The sequence below is a fragment of the Hyla sarda genome, chromosome 4 (assembly GCF_029499605.1).
Source record: "Hyla sarda isolate aHylSar1 chromosome 4, aHylSar1.hap1, whole genome shotgun sequence".
Classification (NCBI taxonomy): domain Eukaryota; kingdom Metazoa; phylum Chordata; class Amphibia; order Anura; family Hylidae; genus Hyla; species Hyla sarda.
In genome coordinates this window covers 267338141-267358099 of record NC_079192.1, presented here as the reverse complement: position 1 = coordinate 267358099, position 19959 = coordinate 267338141, and the positions used below count along the sequence as shown (strand labels likewise).

At 40.5% G+C, this 19959-nt stretch overlaps 1 protein-coding gene across 1 annotated transcript in view; it reads left to right on the top strand.

The window, feature by feature from the left end:
• The window catches only part of TBC1D15 (TBC1 domain family member 15), a 114558-nt gene that overhangs the window by 29462 nt on the left and 65137 nt on the right, over positions 1 to 19959 (top strand). Inside the window, exon 6 of the mRNA XM_056574113.1 lies at positions 6999 to 7101. Coding sequence (XP_056430088.1) covers positions 6999 to 7101 — 103 coding nt within the window. The remainder of the gene's footprint in view (positions 1 to 6998; positions 7102 to 19959) is intronic.

Genomic DNA, 19959 nt, shown 5'->3' with positions numbered 1-19959 from the left:
CCACTGATCATCCTCCTTTTCCTGTTCATCAGATCACATGTGATCCCCATGACCCGAAATCGCCGCAGATCGCCGGTTTGTATAGGACCTCCTCGGCACTGTGCCAGGATGCCTGCTGAATGATTTCAGCAGTCATCCCGGTCCCTGCCCGATGAGCGGCGGGGAATGGAATCGCTGCAAATCGTCAGTCTCAGGGAGGGATGCCTGCTGAATGATTTCAGTAGGTATCCCGGTCCAATCCCCGCCTGGCAAATGGCGGGGACTGTACGCCCTGGGTCCTTAAGGATCGGGGATGCATGTGTACCTGTATGCCCTGCGTCCCCAAGTGGTTAAATGGTGTAGCTTGTATCCCAGGAGGTATGTAAACAGTATAGTTTGCGGAGCTATGACATTTACGCAACTCTCTTTTAATGTCAATGGGAAGTTATGCAAAGTGTTAGTCAACCAGCTCCGGTTGTTTTTGGCTTCCCACCCATCTCTGGCTGTCAAAAACATGTCTTAGGGAGCCTTCTTTCAAGAGATAGCTGTGGGACCTGCATTTCTGCAACACTTTGCCTTATCCTGCAGATATGCTATAAATGTCCCAAATGAGAATACCTCTTTATCATTTCCTCTCTGCACCATCTTAACCCTTAAGGACAACTGTGCAGTGCTCGCATCATGCACAGCTGTTCACGGCTGCTATCATTAGCCAGGGTTCTGCCAGTAAGCGATCGCTGATGTCCGCCATTAACCCCACAGATGCCGTGATCAATTCAGATCACGGCATATGTGGCAGTTGTAATGGCTGATCTAATTGCCTGTGGCACAGCTGCGGGGATCAGATCAGCCAAGATGACGGACAGAGGTCTCCTTTCCTGCCTCTGTACGTCCTCCTGGCATCCTCTTTCTGGTCTGATTTCCAAAAGTAGATTGCCGATTAATACTGATCAGTGCTATGCCTATGTATAGCACAGAACAGTATTAGCAATCTAATGATTGCTATAAATTATTCCCTATGGGGACATAAAAAGTGTAAAATAAATGTGAAAAAATGGAAAAAAAAAAAAATGGAAAAAGCCCCTCCCCCGTTTCCCCCATTTTACTGAGTAAAAAATAATGAATAAACGTTTTTGGTATCTGCACATGCATAAATGTCCGAACTATCAAAATATTATGTTAATGATACTGTAAACATAAAAAATCAGAAATTGCTGCTTTTTGGCCACATCACATACCAGAAAAATTAAAAATAAAAAGTTATCAAAAAGTCACATATACTCAAAAGTGGTACAGATAAAAACTACAGATCACACAGCAAAAAATGGGCCCTCATACAGCCCCTAATACTGAAAAATGTCAGGTCAGAATAGAGTGATTTAAAACATACAAATGTTTTTTTTTTTTCTTAGTAGTGCAATAATATTAATCATACAATCATACAGTACAATCATATTTTTTGGTTACGCTGTAGATTTTTATCATAAAATAAAAGGTGTCATTACAAAGTACAATTGGTCTTGCAAAAAACAAGCCCTCATATGGCTCTGTGGATGACATAATAAAAATGTTTTATGGATTTAAGAATCGATGGAGGAAAAAATGCAAAAATGAAACTGTATTTGGCCAAAACATTGGCTGTGTCCTTAGAGTTAAAGAGTTGTACCTGTTAGATCCTAGAAAAAAAATAAAAATTTAAAACTCATTACCTAATCCTGACCATATACATCTAACCCCTAGATTTATTATAAAAATACTTTCTTCGTTAGTTCAGTGTTAGAAATCCTCTCAGCGGAAGGGGGTGTGTCCCTTGTGGTGGTGGGAGGTGATTGGTGCATCTGTTCATGCAGCCTTGTCCATGAGTCATCGCTTGTCCATGACTCATGGACAGGCTGATGCTGCTGCAGGAAAGGTTAAAGGGGTACTCCGGTGGAAAACATATATATTTTTTTTTTTAATCAACTGGTGCCAGAAAGTTAAACAAATTTGTCAATTAATTAAATTTTTTTTAAAGGGTAACTCTCATTAAAACAAATTTTTTCTATTGCACTCCTAATGGTAAATGAAAAATATTTGTAATATACTTTGTTAAAAAAAAAAATGAAGTTTTCTATGTTTTATTTGTGCTCAAAAAAGCTCAAGAGCACATTTTCCCCCAACTCATACACAGACTTTGGACCAAAGTACAAACACAGGAAGTGCCGCCTGGAGTGCTGAGGAGGGGGGTGTCCAGCCTCATCCAATCATAGCTCCTCTCACACATAACTGCCATATGCTGTTGGTTGGACACCCTCCCCCCCCCCCCCCCCTAGCACTCCAGGCTGAACTTCCTGTGTTTGGACTTTGGTCCAAAGTCTGTGTATGAGTTGGGGGAAAATGTGCTCTTGAGCTTTTTTAAGCACAAATAAAACATAGAAAACTTCATTTTTTTTTTTTAAAGCAAAGCATATTAGAAATATTTTTCATTTACCATAAGGAGTGCAATAGCAAAAATTTGTTTTAGAGAGTGCCCATTTAATCCTTCCAGTACTTATCAGCTGCTGTATAATACAGAGGAAGTTCATTTCTTTTTTAATTTATTTTTTTTGTCTGTCCACGGTGCTCTCTGCTGACACCTCTGTCCATGTCAGGAACTGTCCAGAGCAGGAACAAGTCCCCATGGACATAGGTGTCAGCAGAGAGCACTGTGGAAAGACAGAAAAGACATTTAAAAAGAAAAGAACTTCCCCTGTATTATACAGCAGCTGATAAGTACTGGAAGGATTAAGATTTTTTAATAGAAGTAATTTACAAATCTGTTTAACTTTCTGGCACCAGTTGATTTAAAAAAAAATATTCCACTGGAGTAACCCCTTTAATGTCCCAGTAGGTATGGGGAGACCTAGTTGTGGGATTTTCAGGGGCCATTTTCTTTATTGGTTAGTCCAAATTTTTGAAATAACCATATTATAAAAGGTCTTTAATTTTCTCAGTGACAACTTATAAAATATTTTTGGATACGACAGTGCCCATTTAAACTCACTACTGGATTCTGGTGGCTCGATTTGGCAGAAAGGGTTTCCTGGGGGTCTGAAATCTAAATGACCTCATCTGCATTTTGTGTTACAATCTCTTATTGCATTACATGTCTTCTTTCTATAGACAGGTAATATATTGGTTGGTTAGCATTATTGCCTTCTAGTGCTGTGCTCCTGGGTTTTAATCTAAGTGCAACAACTGCACTAAGTTTGTATGTTCACCCTGGGTTTCTCCAGATACTCCAATTTTCTCATGCACTCAAAAAACAAAACAAAAAAAAACACTATAAAATAAAAGCACCAAACAAATGTATATGTTATTTGGAAGTTGTATGTGTGCTGTATAATGATTGATGTGATTTCACATACCTTATTAGCTCATGGCCCATAAACTATATGAAAGTTCTTTTTATTTTCCCCAGTTATATTCAGTCACTAAGCCTATCAACAATGCCTACGTATTCTGCACGTAATAGTGTTGTGTATTCAATAGTTCACCTCTGTCTCTGTACTAAGCCTATTATTTATTTTATTAATGGTCAGTTTCCAAAAATTGTTCAGGTGATTTTCTTTTCCTCCCTAAAGTATCCTCGGAGGTCCCTGGTCTTTGCCTGCGTTCCTGTTTTAGAGAGATGCTGAAAGATGTTTGCGGTAGAAAGTTGTGAGGCGACGGCCTGCTGTTTGCATGGAAATCTTCTGTTTGATTTCCTCTCACCTCATAATGCTGCCCCATCCGGTTGTATGGAAAATGAAGAGATAAAACTTATTAAAGATCCTATCTCACACTTTAATAACACTCAAGGTAGTCCCAGTACAAGTGAAATAAGAAAATTCATTCCTGGCCCCTAGCAGAACAATTGCTGATTATATCAGTGTGATTGCATTTAGTCCAGGAGAGTAATATGTGGCTGCTTGAATAGAGCTGTGCACCAGAATAAACATATTGTTTTATGCAGGCAGTCTGCTGAGACATCCTCTGCCTTTGTTATCTTTCATGTCTTTGCTTTTTCGGGGGCCAGTAATGTTATTAATGTTCTTTTTTTTCTCTGTCTTTCTTTTTTTTTTATCATCCCAAAGCTGCAATGTGCATTGTAGATTGTACAAAGCACATGAAGACTTGATAACTTAGACCTTGTAGTTTTGGCATCTGCTTATTTATTTATTTATGTATTTCTTTTTTTTATTTTTAAACTTGTCGTACTGAAAATACATAACACACTTGTAGCGTAGGTGTACCAGGCACTGCTCTATATAATACTGAAAGTCCCGTAAGGTAGCTCTATATGGCTATAGGTTCAGATCTCAGCTAACTATGTCCTCGGGTGCAGACAATCGTGAATGAGCAAAACTTCTGATAATACTGTATAACAAGACGGAAAGAAGTCGCACTCACCTGGACTTTAGTTTCAACATGAAGAGGTTTATTCCAACGGAACAGCTGCAAAGGTGTAAAAAATTTCTATTCCATAGCGGGGAGTGAGAGCCGGCAAAGCTCTCAGACGCGGGGCACACCACTGATAGGCCTATCAGTCGTGTGCCCCGCGTCTATCAGTGGTTTGCCCTGTGTCTGAGAGCTTTGCCGGCTCTCGCTTCCCGCTATGGAATTGTAATTTTTTACACCTTTGCAGCTGTTCCGTTGGAATAAACCTCTTCATGTTGAAACTAAAGTCCAGGTGAGTGCGACTTCTTTCCGTCTTGTTATACAGTATTATCTGAAAATACATAAAACAATGCTTCTTAAAGGGGTTCTCCGCTGCTCAGCGTTTGGAACAAACTGTTCCGAACGCTGGAGCCGGGGTTGGGAGCCTGTAACGGCATAGCACTGCCCCCTCATGACATCAAGGCCCGTCTCCTCAATGCAAGTCTATGGGCAACTGCTCCACTTTTCTTCTGCACAGGTTTTGATAAATCTCTCATAGTATATATGTACGTTGTGTGTGTGTGTGTGTATGTAATATATATATATATATATATGCATTTAGTCTACATGACGCAGAAGAGTAACTTGTGACATTTTGGTCCAGTGTGACAGTGTATAATAAATGTGTCTAATAGGTCGGAGTTTCCCTTTTTAAATAAATAAAATAAAATGAAAAACGGCTTCCATGACTGCCCTTTTGCTAGGTAAGGCACCTTGTCCAATATGATTGACATTTATCAGACACACTGGCAAATCCTGTGAATACTCCATAAATCTTTAGCTGGGAATCTTACACAGTACTGTGCATCTTTGATTTTTCGGTTTTGCTCTTCTGGCTCTTATTCTACAAACTTTTAAAAACATAGAGGTTGTTTAGTGAAGTGGCTAAAATTATGACCTAAGGCGATTCCTTACAAGATATGGTTATTTTTTTGCATGGTGCTACAGCTCAGTGTAGTAACAAATACAGTACCTCGTATCCATTGTCTCTTTAATTGAGAATATTGTTTTGAAGTATTTTCAGGCTTTTATTTAATCATATACAGGAGACCATACTGTTAGTACAGCTTAAGAAATGTTTTATTAAATAGGCTTCTTTATAGGTTATGTTCTGTACTTAGAGTCCACCGCTGGGAGCTACTAGACTATGGATCCAGACGGTAAAGATTGCCGCTTGTTGTCTTGTGTTCTAGTCAGGGTCTAATCAGCATTCTTTAAGCATTCTGTAGTTACAGTGATTTTCTTCTCCATAGGGATTGACAGTCTTTATTGCAAATGACATTGATGCTTCATTCATTATTCTCCTGGCGATACCACAAACTGATGATCAAAGATACAGAAAATTAAATGTGGCTTATGTACATGTCCTAATGGGACTACCTGACATCAAGGGATATGAAAGGGATACTAAATCCCTTTTTTTTTTAATTTTTTTATGTTTTTTATTTTAGTTACTGCTTTTGTTACACAGTTTTTAAAATTTTAAAGTAACTTAGTTGCTTGCACCTGCCAGCTGATGTCTTTGTAGGGATGGGTAGATAATGCATAAGTGGCCTGAAAAAATGACAGACACTTTGTGCCGCAGTGTAAAAACAAATAACCGAGCTTTACACTATGTACCGAACTTACATAAACACTAAGCACCCATAGACTTAAAGTCTAAAATACTGTTCGCACAGCCTGACAGGGATTAGTATCCCTATGCTAACCATAGCTTTTTATGCAATATTGTGACTTTTTTCTGTATAAAAATAAGATTTTTGCAGTATCCCACAGTATCTGCTCCTACATCACGTTTCTCTGCCCTTTGATTGAGACGTCCACTGATGGCCCTGTGTGTTTTGCGCGTCAATCAAAGGGCAGAGTAATGCGATATAGGAGCAGACACTGTGGGACACAGAACAAACAGAATTGCATAAAAAGGTATAGTTAGTAGCATGGGGACACTAATCCCTGCTATACTGTGTGGGCTGTTTTATAGGATTAAGTTCTGTGATGCACTTTAAAACGTCCGGGCAGTCTGTATTTAACTCTGCACAGACATTTCAGAATGTCCATACAGAACTATGCAGCTGCACTAAGATTGTGCTGGTGCTAGAGCAGAGAGAACGCAGAGATTGTGTATTACCATTCCTGCTGTCTTCATATTCTTCCTGGCCTGGTGATCATGTGATAACCAGTGCTAGGTATCTGCAGGAGCTGTTGGGTCTTAGCAGACCCAGATCAGACCTGCAGAGAGTGTCAGGGAGCTGTATTTCCCCTGTAACTGGGGGATATGTTAGGTCCAGTTACAGGAGAAATCGGCAATGGTAAAAATGTATTGTAATGTTAAAATCCAAAGGCTAATGGAGAAGTGTCTGATCTCGCGTATGGCGCTCCAGCTCTCTCTATGTGCACGGAGCAGGGGCCGACAACCTTCCTTAATGCATCTTTATGGGAGAGCCAGAGATACACGAGCATAGGTTTCCTAGACCAAATAATATGTGTTATTTTAAGCACACGTTTTATAAAGTAGTTTATAATTTGTCAGTTAATTCTGGACATCATTATCTATGGCTTAATCTTTTTGTTATTTGTCACAGGTCAGAACAGGACAGCAGAATTCTTCTTGTGGATTGCCAAAGCAGGAGTCTTTCACAGTCCTTTGAAAACCTTCATGAGGAATCTACCAATGGTTTACTGCAGGTGAGTACACATACATGAAAATAGTACTTAAATACCAGAGACTAAGAATAAAAATATTGTGTTGTGTTTTATATAAAGACTGCCCAACTGCAGAATCTGCACTCCAAAGAATTGACATTGTATATTGAAACCATGTCTAAGAGTTATTGAGTTATATTTTTATTGGACAGAACCTTGGGCTATGATTGATATTTTACACTGAGTTCATACTTTATTGGATTATACACAAGTAGACACGTTGCAGCTCCGCAGAGGGGAATAGTAAGCTTGTGGAAAGCCCTTGTCCTATACCTAAATGGTAGGTGAGGAGTAGTTCCATCAAATACAGTGATGTCGTATTGCTAGGATATGCTATCACTTCATGATTTTGAGTGGTCTATCCTTTGTAACCCCCATGGATGTTTCACACAATCGATGGGGTTCTCATAAGTTGGACTCCCATGATCATAAAATGATGGCTTATCCACTCTTTATCCTAGACAAAATGTTGCATTAAAGTCTAGCCTGAAAAGATGTGCATAACACTAAAAACATTGTTATACACCAATGCAATTCATATTTCCTTCCTCCTTGCCATCCTAATATATGTTTAGATAAGCTTCTATCCCAGCAGGCATATTATAAGGGAGAATTCACATTTGTGGTTGTGCTACATTATCTTTCATAATAGTTTATGCAAACAACCCATAGGCCTTCAGATTTCACTTTTGAATGTGGAAAATAACATTGAGTTACATTATGTCTTGAGGGGACAGTTTATAGAGCCCTACCTGTTTACAGTAAATGCTTTTACTTCTACGTTTGATGCTCAAGTATCTTCAATGGTATGAAATTTTTTTCAGGATCAGATTTTTAGTAGCATCACATTAAATTCTCCTTGCTCTCTCCATCAAGCAACTGATCTTGCAAGAAATGGCAAATGTCTCATAAAAACTGGGACCCTGTGCTGAGAACCCTCTGATCCTGGTAGTTTAACCCCTTTTGATGTTGCGCTCAAATTGTGGGTGCAACGTGTAAGTGGTTTCTGGGGTATCTATCACCCCATCAGCACCCTTGCAAAATACTTGCTGGATTCCGATGGGTTTTCATGGCAAACCAAGCCCTTACTATGATCTACCAAGTATGTGAACATGCCTCCAGTAGGGCCGAAGGTTGTCCTTAAACAATATGCTGACAGACCTAATACATCGCACCACAGTAGTAGTAACTGATCAGTTGTCAAAGTCCCCTTGTGGGACTAATAAAAAGTAAAAAGTCAGTAGAAGATAATCTACCCACCCAAAAAAACTAAATAAAAAAAGCACATTTCCTTTTCAATTTTTCTTGTAAATCATAAAAATAAATATTTGTCAGAATTGCAGAATTTGGGCAATTTGCCTCTCAAAAAATAAGTTTGTGAATAAATTATATGAACCCAAATATGGAGCCATTAAAATTACAAATTGTCCTTCAAAAAACAAACTCCCATGTAGCTATGTTGATAAATAAAAGGTTATAGCTCTTGTAATGTGATGTTGGAAGAAAAAAGAAAAAAAGATAATTGGTTGTACATCAACCTGTAGGCGACACAGGGCTTACCTATACACCCTGGCCATCTGGTCCTTAACGCACCAGGGTGTACATGTATGCTCTGGTGTGTTTTTAATGTGTATGAAGTAAGCGCATGAGCTCCATTCGTTTCCTAGAACAAGATTGACTGCAGTTAATAACAAACCTCACCAATACAGCACTTAAAGAGCCTCTATGACTGTCCCCCTGCCTGATCGGCACCCCTGCAACATACACTGCTCAAAAAAATAAAGGGAACACTAAGATTATAGATGAGTGAACTTACAGTAATTCAATTCGTCACGAACTTCTCTGCTCGGCAGTTGCTGACTTTAGCCTGCATAAATTAGTTCAGCTTTCAGGTGCTCCGGTGGGCTGGAAAAGGTGGATACAGTCCTAGGAGAGTCTCCAGCCCACCGGAGCATCTGAAAGCTGAACAAATTTATGCAGGCTAAAGTCAGCAACCACCTAGCCAAGAAGTTTGTGACGAATCGAATTACTGTAATCGCTCATCTGTTACTAAGATAACACATCCTAGATGTGAATGAATGAACTAATCGTATGAAATATTTTCGTCTTTACATTGTTGAATGTGCTGACAACAAAGTCACACAAAAATTATCAATAGAAATCAAATTGGTCAACCCATGGAGGTCTGGATATGGAGTCAAACTCAAAATCTAAGTGGAAAACCACACTACAGGCTGATCCAACGTTGATGTAATGTCCTTAAAACAAGTCATAATGAGGCTCAGTAGTGTGTGTGGCCTCCCTACAACGCCTGGGCATGCTCCTGATGAGATGGCGCATGGTCTCCTGAGGGATGTCCTCCCAGACCTGGACTAAAGCATCCGCCAACTCCTGGACAGTCTTTGGTGCAACGTGGCATTGGTGGATGGAGCGAGATATGATGTCCCAGATGTGCTCAATCGGATTCAGGTCTGGGGAACGGACGGTCCAGTCCATAGCATCAATGTCCTGGTAGCCCCTCCATGCTCTGGACACTACGCTGATAAACACAGCAAACCTTCTTGCCACAGCTCACATTGATGTGCCATCCTGGATGAGCTGCACTACCTGAGCCACTTGTGTGGGTTGTAGACTCCGTCTCATGAAAGCACCGCCAGCATTCAAAAGTGACCAAAACATCAGCCAGGAAGCACAGGAACTGAGAAGTGGTCTGTGGTCACCGCCTGCAGAACCACTCCTTAATGCTAATTCCACTCCTCTAGGCTAATTGCCAATAATTTCCACCTGTTGTCTGTTCCATTTGCACACCAGCATGTGAAATTGATTGTCAATCAGTGTTGCTTCCTGAGTGGACAGTGTGATTTCACAGAAGTGTGATTGACTTGGCGTTACATTGTGTTGTTTAAGTGTTCCCTTTATTTTTTTGAGCAGTGTATATGTGGGGGTCTGATTGGTTTACATGCCCCTGGAGGTATCCTTACTTGCTCTGTGTGAGTCAGACTCTCACACAGAGTAATGCTTTGCATTATATAGTGTTAACAATAGAATGATTGCTTATTTAAAAAGTGTAAATAAAATAATAACATGCCTTTTTAACACTATACAAAGCCCTCCCCTAATAATAATTTTTATCTCTTTCTTTCCATACTTTATATTTTCTCCCAACTAAAAATATGTATTTTTGGCTACACCATGCATTTTATGCTAAATTGAAGAGTGTCATTGCAAAGTACAATTGAAGTGAAAAACCAGCCATTGTGTGGGTCTGTGGTTGTAAAAAAAATAGTTATGGCTCTTCAAAGAGGAGGAGGAAATTAAAAAAAGCTAAATTGAAAATTGGCTGTTTCCTGGAAACCTTAAGGAGTTAAAGACCTAAATGGGCTAAGTCACCAAGAGGTTAATATAGTATCGCACAAAAACTACAGAGACAACAATTCTTACCAGCCTCGTCATTAGCTACCAGACAGATTTTGCAGGTGAAGGTTACACACTGATATTTTACTATCAGTATCTTCCCAGAGAACTGCTCAGTAATAACCAGGAATGCTTCTCTGGGGCCCCCTCAGCATGCTTTAGTTTATACATGGGCTATTCACACTGCCATAAAGAGTTTCCTTGGGACTGTACGAATAAAAGTGATCACACGTTGTAATGTATTTCAGTAGTAGCTTTATCTGTGGCATCAGGAGCGGCTACAGAACACATCCACATACAGGGAATGCTCACATGAGATGCTTTCTACATTCTGCTTCACCATGGACCTCTCAAGGACTGAATTACAGATTTACTGCATTAAAAACATTGCAGATTCCAAGCACATAGAAACATTCCTATAGATATATATATATATATATATATATATATATATATATATATATATATATATATTGCTTATATAGTTTAGCAAAGGCTTTTATTAGAGAATCTAGAGGTTCATGTGTAAGACTTGTCCTGTTTTAGCAGATATGCGGATTGTGGACAGTTCACATTATGTGTAGTTTTGATGTATTTTTTTCTCTTATTCAAAGTGCACTAATCTTTATTTTTTTGAGACATTTTGCTTTAGGGTGTGTTCCCATGCCAATCAGTACAGAAAGACTTATCCCCTATCTGCGCTGTGCCCCCCTGCGATCATCTGTACGGAGCCCCTGCTCTCCCACAAATTAACGCATCAGACCCCCCTGCCCGAAGCGGGAGCTGCCACGCTCTCTCTCTATATCTCTATGGGAGAGCTATTTGACTCTCCCATAGAGATATATGGAGGGGGCGGGGGTCGTGACGTGCCAATTTTTAAGGCAAAAGTGATTTGACCTATAATCACAACGAAGATGTTTAAACTAAATCTTCAGACTGTTTACATGTTGCGTTTTTACCATGCTTTGTGTTTTGGTTTTTCAAAATCGCTATGAAAATTTAGCATTAATGCAAAGTGTATTGCACCTTTTTAGCTTTATTCTGTGGGGGTCAATGTGATTACAATCTTATCTATTTTTACAGTTTTTGTTTTATATTAATGCTTTAAAAAAAATTGAAACTTTAAATATGCTATAAATCCCTCTTTTCTGACCCACTATAACTTTTTTTTTCACCCAGTTTTATTATTATTTTTTCTTTCTGGGATGTGATGAAAAATCAGCAATGCTGACATTTGTACACAATTGCCAGTGCGCAATGATTATTATTATATTTTAATCGTTCAGACCTTTTTGCAGTTGCTGATGAAATATGTTGATTTTTTTTTGCTAATTTTTTTTTCTTTTTCGGGGGGGGGGGGGGGGGGGGAAGGGAACATTTGGAAAGATTATTTTTTTTATGTCTATCACAATTTTTAAGTCTCTTTATAAGCAATCATTAAAGGGGTAAACTTTTTTTTGTTTTTTTGTTTTAACTCAACTGGTGCCAGAAAGTTAAACAGATTTGTAAAATACTTCTATTAAAAAAATCTTTATCCTTCCAATACATTTTATGGGCAGTATACTAAAGAGGAAATGCTTTTCTTTTTTCATTTCTCTGATGTCACGACCATAGTGCTCTCTGCTGACCTCTGCTGTCCATTTTAGGAACTGTCCAGAGCAGCATATGTTTGCTATGGGGATTTTCTCCTGCTCTGGACAGTTCCAAAAATGGACAGAGATGTCAGCAGAGAGCACTGTGGCCATGACATCAGAGAAATCCTAAAAGAAAAGCATTTCTTCTGTAGTGTATAGCCCCTAAAAAGTACTGGAAAGATTAAGATTTTTTAATAGAAGTAATTTACAAATCTGTTTAACGTTCTGGCACCAGTTGATTTAAAGAAAAAAAAAGTTTTCCATGGGAGTACCCCTTTAAATTGATCACACAGCTCAATGAAGAGCTATTGAAGACTAAATCAGTAGCGTTAACATGGCAGACACAGTGGGGTTCAGAAGGCCGATCTGCACGCTACAATGGCATTGTGGTGATACCAGTCAGAGGTCTGACAGGTTGCACATCCTGTTAGTCTATTGATATATAGATTGCAGCATTTAGAAGGTTAAAGGACCAGCAATAGCCTGATTGCTGATGTCTACCATTATGTGGGCAGTGTTAGCTGCAGTATGGAGCGGGCTAACCTTCTGAGCCCTCCTGTCCTTTATGAAGCTCCTGAGCCCACCCACCTTGTATGGAGCTAGCTAAGCTCCTGTGCCCTCCTGCCCTATGTGAAGCAGGCTAAACTCCTTAGCCCATCTGCCGTGTATGGAGCTAGCTAAGCTCCTGAGCCCACCCAATTCACCCTTTCTCGAACACAGATGTGTGTAGTCGTATGCTAGCCCTGAAGGGGTTTTAAAGCAATCGAACGGTCCTGTTTGATTAGAAGAGGAAAGAAACAAAAAAAATAATTATTATAGTCTGAATACAGGGATGCAATTGTTAACTTACGCTTTTAGCCTAATAGGAGACTTTAAGGGGTACAATTTTTTAAAATCAACTAGTGCCATAAAGTTAAACAGATTTGTAAATTACTTCTATTTAAAAATTTTAATCTTTCCAGTACTTATGAGCTGCTGTATGCGACACAGGAAGTTCTTTTCTTTTTGAATTTCTTTTCTGACTGACCACAGTGCTCTCTGTTGACACCTCTGTCCATGTCAGGAACTGTCCAGAGAAGGATAGTTTGCTATGGGGATTTGCTCCTGCTCTGGACAGTTCCAGACTTAGAGGTGTCAGCAGAGGGCACTGTGGTCAGACAGAAAAGAAATACAAAAAGAAAATAACTTCTTGTGGAGCATAAAGTAGCTGATAAGTACTTGAAGGATTAAGCTTTTTAACCCGTTTACGCAAAATCAGGTACATGTACCTGATGAATCGCGGTGACTTCGCGCAACATCAGGTACATGTACCTGATGGACATAAACTGTCACAGCGCCGCCGCGCGCTGTGACAGTTTTATGAAACTTGCTGTGCTACACAGCAGGACCTCCCTGAAGCCGGCCAGGGACCAATCGCAGCGGTCCCCGGCCGGCGATCGCTGCTATTGGTCTGTCAGTTCAGACGAACCGAAAGCAGGGATCTGGCAGCGGTCTCCTCCTTCCCCCTCTCCTCCGTCGCTTCATTCAGTGAAGCGATCGGTGGTGAGAGGAGCCCCGTTGGGGGAGGCCGCCCGCAGCACTCAGGATCGGAGCGCAGCTCCGATCCTGAGTTAACCCTGTAGACGCTGCGGTCACTGTGACCGCGGCGTCTATTAGGATTACAGAAGGAGGGAGCTCCAACTGTCACCATCGGCGCTCTGCAAAGTGAAAGCAGAGCGCTGATGGTTGCCATGGCAACCGGAGGACTGACAGTAGCCTCCGTTGCCATGGCAACATGAGTGATCAGTCTCTACCTAAGGTAGGGACTGATCTTTCCTATGCCTGTCAGTACTGACAGACATAGGCAAAATTCAATGGAGTACAGATGTGTACTCCATTGAATTCTGTGTATAACAGTAAAACAAAAAAAAGTTAAATGTGAAATAAAGTGAAAAAGAAATTAAAAAAGTGAAAAAAAAAATAAAAATGTGAAAAAAATAAAAATAAAAAATATGAAAAATAAAATGAAAAAAATTGGAAAAAAATAGTAAAATAAATTATATATATATATATTACACCCCAACACAAACTCAAAAATAGTCCCCCCAAAAACATCAACATGTCCCGCAAAAAAAGAGTCCATACACAATTGCGTCAGTGAAAAAATAAAAAAGTTATGGCTCACAGAATACGGCGAATTAAAAACGTGATTTTTTTTACTAAAATCGTTTTTATGCTATAAATGAACTAAAATATAAAAAAAAGCATAGAAATTTGGTATCGCCGTAACCGTATCAACCTGCAGAGTAAAGTTAACATGTCTTTTATACCGCATGACGAACGACCTAAATTCTTTTAATAAAAAACAACAGCAGAATAGATTTTTTTATGTATATCACCTCATAAAAAATAAAATAAAAAACGCTCAAAGTGTCACATGTGTCCCAGAATGGTACCAATAAAAGCGTCAACTTGTCTCCCAAAAATATTTTTTCACCCCAAGGCCTCTGCAACTTTATATGATGCAAACAAAATATCCTAAACTAAAAGGGTGCCCCAAAATCCACATAGCACTCCTTCATGTCTGAGGCCTGCATGAGAGACACATGGCGCAAAACGGCCACATATGGGATATTTCTAAAAACGTCAGAATTCAGGGAATAAATCTTGAGTTTTATTTCTTTGTCAACACCTATTGTGTTACAGAAAAAAATGGATAAAAATGAAAAATCTGCAAAAAAAATGAAATTTTTAAATTCAGCCTTCACTTTGCTTTCATTTCTGTGAAGCACCGAAAGGGTTAATAAACTTCTTTAATGTCATTCTGACTACTTTAAGGGGTGCAGGTTATAAAATGGGGTGATTTATGGGGGTATCTAACATTCAGGCCCCTCAATTCCACTTCAGAACTGAACTGGTCCCTGAAAAATCAGATTTTGAAATTTTCTTGAAAATCTGGAAAATTGCTGCTAAACTTATAAACCTTCTAAGATTCTAAAAAAGTCAAATAATGTTTATCAAATGATGGGAACATAAAGTAGACATATTGTAGATGTAAATTAATCATTAATTTGGTGCGATATGACTAATTATGGTACAAGCATAAAATGTAAAGTCTAGAAAAATGCTAATTTTTCATTTTTTTCGCCAAATTTTTCATTTTTTTTACAAAAAACGCTGAATATATCAATCAAAATTTACCACTAATGTAAAGTACAATATGTCACGAAAAAACAATCTCGGAATTGGATTGATAAGTAAAAGCATTCCAGAGTTATTACCACATAAAGAGACACATGTCAGATTTGAAAAAAAGGCCTTGGTCATTGAGGCCAAAACAGTCTGTTGAGTAAAGGGGTTAAATAGTAATTTACAAATCTGTTCAACTTTCTTGCACCAGTTGACTTAATATTTTTTTCCACCGGAGTACCCCTTTAAACAGTGATGGCGCGAACCTTTTTGAGCCCAAGTGCCCGAACCGTAATGCACGCCAACTTCTTTCCCCTCAAAGTGCCAGCACAGCAATTAAATCAGAATACACATTAGGGTTGGCAGTATAGTTCCCCCACATTAGGTGCAGTATAGTTCCCCCACATTAGGTGCAGTATAGTTTTCCACATTAGGTGCAGTATAGTTACCCCACATTAGGTGTAGTATAGTTCCCTACAGTAGGTTGGCAGTATAGTTCCCCCACATTAGGTTGGCAGTATAGTTCCCCTGCACATTAGGGTTGGCAGTATAGTTCCCCGCACATTAGGGTTGGCAGTATAGTTCCCCGCACATTAGGGTTGGCAGTATAGTTCCCCCCCCCCCCATTGGGTGCAGTATAGTTCCCCCCACATTGGGGTTGGCAGTATAGTTCCCCCACATTGGGGTTGGCAGTATAGTTCCCCCACATTGGGGTTGGCAGTATAGTTCCCCCACATTGGGGTTGGCAGTATAGTTCCCCCACATTGGGGTTGGCAGTATAGTTCCCCCACATTGGGGTTGGCAGTATAGTTCCCCCACATTGGGGTTGGCAGTATAGTTCCCCCACATTGGGGTTGGCAGTATAGTTCCCCCACATTGGGGTTGGCAGTATAGTTCCCCCACATTAGGCAGGCAGTGTTCCCCCACAGACATACAGCCTCCAGCCATATACAGTGTATGGCTGGAGGCTGTATGTCTGTGTCGGAACACCGAAGATGACGTCCCGCTGGTCACTTACCATGCGCGCGTCATCCTCGGTCCTCCCCGATGCTTCGCTCTGCTCTGCTTTACGGGCTCACGCACGGGACGTCAGTGACGTGACGTCCCTGCGTGCTCTACCTTCCGGCGGTCCCTGCGTTTTTAAAGCCAACGCGGGACCGCAGAGAGGTAACCGGGACATCCTTGTGTCTCGAAATGACCTTTCGGGACACAGGGATGTCCGGAATGTGACGGTGGCCTGTGGCCGCATGCCCACAGAGGGGGCTCGTCGTGCCATAGGTTCGCCATCACTGCCTTTAAAGCTTACCTGTCATATAGGAGAAAAAAATACTGCTATACTATAGATGTTACTCACTAGGTCATGCAGATGCTTTAGGTCTACCTCACAAATCCTTCTGTTCTACTTCACTCATTTTGACATCCACTGCTCAGGAAGGAGCATGTCCAAGGCAAGCACTGAGCCCGTCCTCATTCACCATACATTAACTTCCTTCCTCAGTCTACTGTGCTGTGGGTTTCTTCATCCAATCAATGCAGGCTGTTTTGTAACCCCCTCCTCTCTGTTTTCATGCTGCAGTCTTATAGACAGGACAGGAGTGAGCACAATGGAGTGCTAGTCCTGTCCTCACTTACTGGACTTTATCCATGCTTGTGCTTCAGCTAGGAGAAAGATGATGCTGCAGCTGGGCAGGATTATGTTCTGGATGGTATGGGGATTCCTATAGAAAGCCATGATTCTATAAAAAAAATATATATTCTCACAGTGTCCCTTTAAAGTGTACTTGTCAGATCCCACACAAAAAAAGGTTATATGTTACTCAGTACCTAATCCTGATTATGTACATATCATTTTTGTCTTTCACCGATATTTCACAAAAAAATTGCATATTAACGCAGCTCAATGTCTTTTTCATCTCACAAAAGGGAGGGGCGTTTCCTCTCTTGGCTGCACTGTGATGACTCCTCCCCCTCACTCTGCTTACTCACTGCTCTTGGGAGCCTGGCAGTCCTGCTCTGTAACCTTTCCTCTCTGGTTTTGCATTGTGGTATACACACACAATGATTATTGGAAATGTACTCTACCAAACCCATGTGCCTAAGCCTGAAGTAAAAAAGAAACCCTCTTAGATATTTCCATCCCCTTTTAATATCACTATAATAAAAGCCCTCCTGATGACATTGCAGAAGCAACTAAAAATGTAGAGGGGGGGGGGAAAGTGTTTCTGATTTTAGAAACTGGTTGTGAGTATTTGAGCACTGTAGGCTCAGTACATGGGGAAGATATCCCAGATATACGTCCATAAGAGCCAGTTTCAGCAGGCTTTCTTTTAATTGTTGTCACAGAGTGTTTTTATTATAGTGATATTAAAAGCGAAGTTTTAGGGGTGGGAAATGTCTAAGAGGGTTTTCTTTTAACCTGGGCCTAGGCCTATGGGCGTGATGATTAACGGGCCCCCAGCCCACCTTATTTTTGGGTTGTGTGTCCTACTCTACCACCAAAGACAATATGGTGAGTAAATAATTGACATCTTCCTAAATTAGTGCAATGGTTTAGTCCTAAAAGTACAGTGGTTTTTATATGTCATTCATTTGTATCATCCTTTGGCAGTCCTGTAATGCTGGGACTTAGTAGTTTTGGAATAGTTAGAGATACAGTGTTTGGATAACTCTCTTTACAGCAGTGTTGCCTTCAGCTGTCTTTACAGCTTTTGCAAAACTACAACTCCCAGCACGCCCAAACAACCATTGACTGTCCAGGCATGCTTGGCGTTGTAGTTTTGCAACAGCTGGAGCCACACATTTGGTGAAACTCTGTGTTACAGCTGTGTTAATCCTGCAGCCTTGTCAATTAGCCATCTTGTGTCCATGACCCTCGGACACCCTCATGTTGCTGTGGGACTCATCAGTGTCCCAGGAGGTATGGGAACCCCTAGTGGTGGGATTTGCAAAGGCAGTTTTCTTTAATAAAATGTGAAAATGTTTTAAAGAAGTATCGTAGAAAAACTATTGTTTTCCCAAGATGTACAACATATAAAAAGTTTTTATATCTGACAGTGCCCATTTAAACAAGCAATTGCTTGGTCACTTGTGCTGTACACTGCAGTTACTATTGTATTTGTGTGTTGTGTTTTGACAGCTGTCCTAGTATACCTTGTCTTCAGCAGAGTGTACTAGGAGTACTAAGGTTGCTTTCACACTATAAAAAACCCTTCCTTTATGAACGCCAGTTAGGAAATCAGCAGTTATATGGCTGGTACAAAATCACTAACGGCCGTTAGAAAATCCCATTATAGTCTATGGGATTTTTCTAATAGCCGTTTAATCCGTTATCGCCCATTATCAATAACGGCTGTTATTTTGTGACGGGCGATAGTAACGAAAGAATTAGTACATGCACTATTTTTCCCGTTCATTCGCCAGTCACAAAATAACGTCCGTTCTTAATAACGGGCGATAACGAGTTAAAACGGCTATTAGAAAAATTGCATAGAATATAATGGGATTTTCTAACTGCCGTTAGTGATTTTGTACTGGCCGTATAAATGCCGATTTCCTAATGGGCGTTCATAACTGAAGTGTTTTTATAGTGTGAAAGCAGCCTAAGATGGCCGGTCTAGGGCATGGCTGCCGTGTTATTCACTTGAAATCCCTCAGTTGAATTGCATGGGGACCATTCAGTTGATAGAGGGAGCTTTTGACATCAACACCTACAGGTTAACCAGATAGGATCGGAGTAATCTACAATCTTGGCCACTACCAGCAGGTGCCAGCTGTATGATACAGCTGGCATCCAGTGTACTTTGAGTAGGCTCTGCTTTTGAACCCATGCTATACCTCCTTCTTGACATAATGACATACATGTATAACATTTTTGCTTGGAAAGGGATTAAGATTACCCTATAGGAAAGATGTTTTCAAGGTATGTTGCTTTTTTATTTAGGAGTAGGCTTTATTCACAATTCATTAAAACATCATACATTAGTAGGGGTGTAAATCGCCAATAATTGTCGATTCGATATATCACGATACCGTCTAGGTGACGATACATCGCGATATATCCCGATTCTGTCTAAAAAAAATGTCTTTTACACTTTTATTAAAACTTTATTTTAATTTTATTTTTTTATACACTTTATTAGTCTTTTAGGAATCATTAGATTCCTCAGACAGATGAATAGAGTTCTATTGAACTCCATTGATCTGCGATCCATTGATAGAGCCTGGTCCAGCCAGGCTCTATCAATGACAGACCCATGGAGAGCAGGGAAGCAGAGGTAAGCCCTCCGCTACCTCCACAGTGGATCGCCCGCCCGTGATCGCGCTGCTAGGGGCGATCCACCCCACTTGCCCACCAGGGAGCATTCACAGATCCCTTTAGACGCCGCTGTCAGCTTTGACAGTGGCAATCTAAAGGGTTAATAGCCAGCCGCGGCGGTCGCCGCATGCTGGCTATTAGCGGCGGCCCCCGGTTACTGAGAACAGCTGGGGGCTGCAGAGTATGGAGCGGGCACGAGTTGGGAGCCCGCTCCATACAGACTGCAGAGCACCGCATGCTGGCTATTAGCGGCGGCCCCCGGTTACTGGGAACAGCTGGGGGCTGCAGAGTATGGAGCGGGCACGAGTC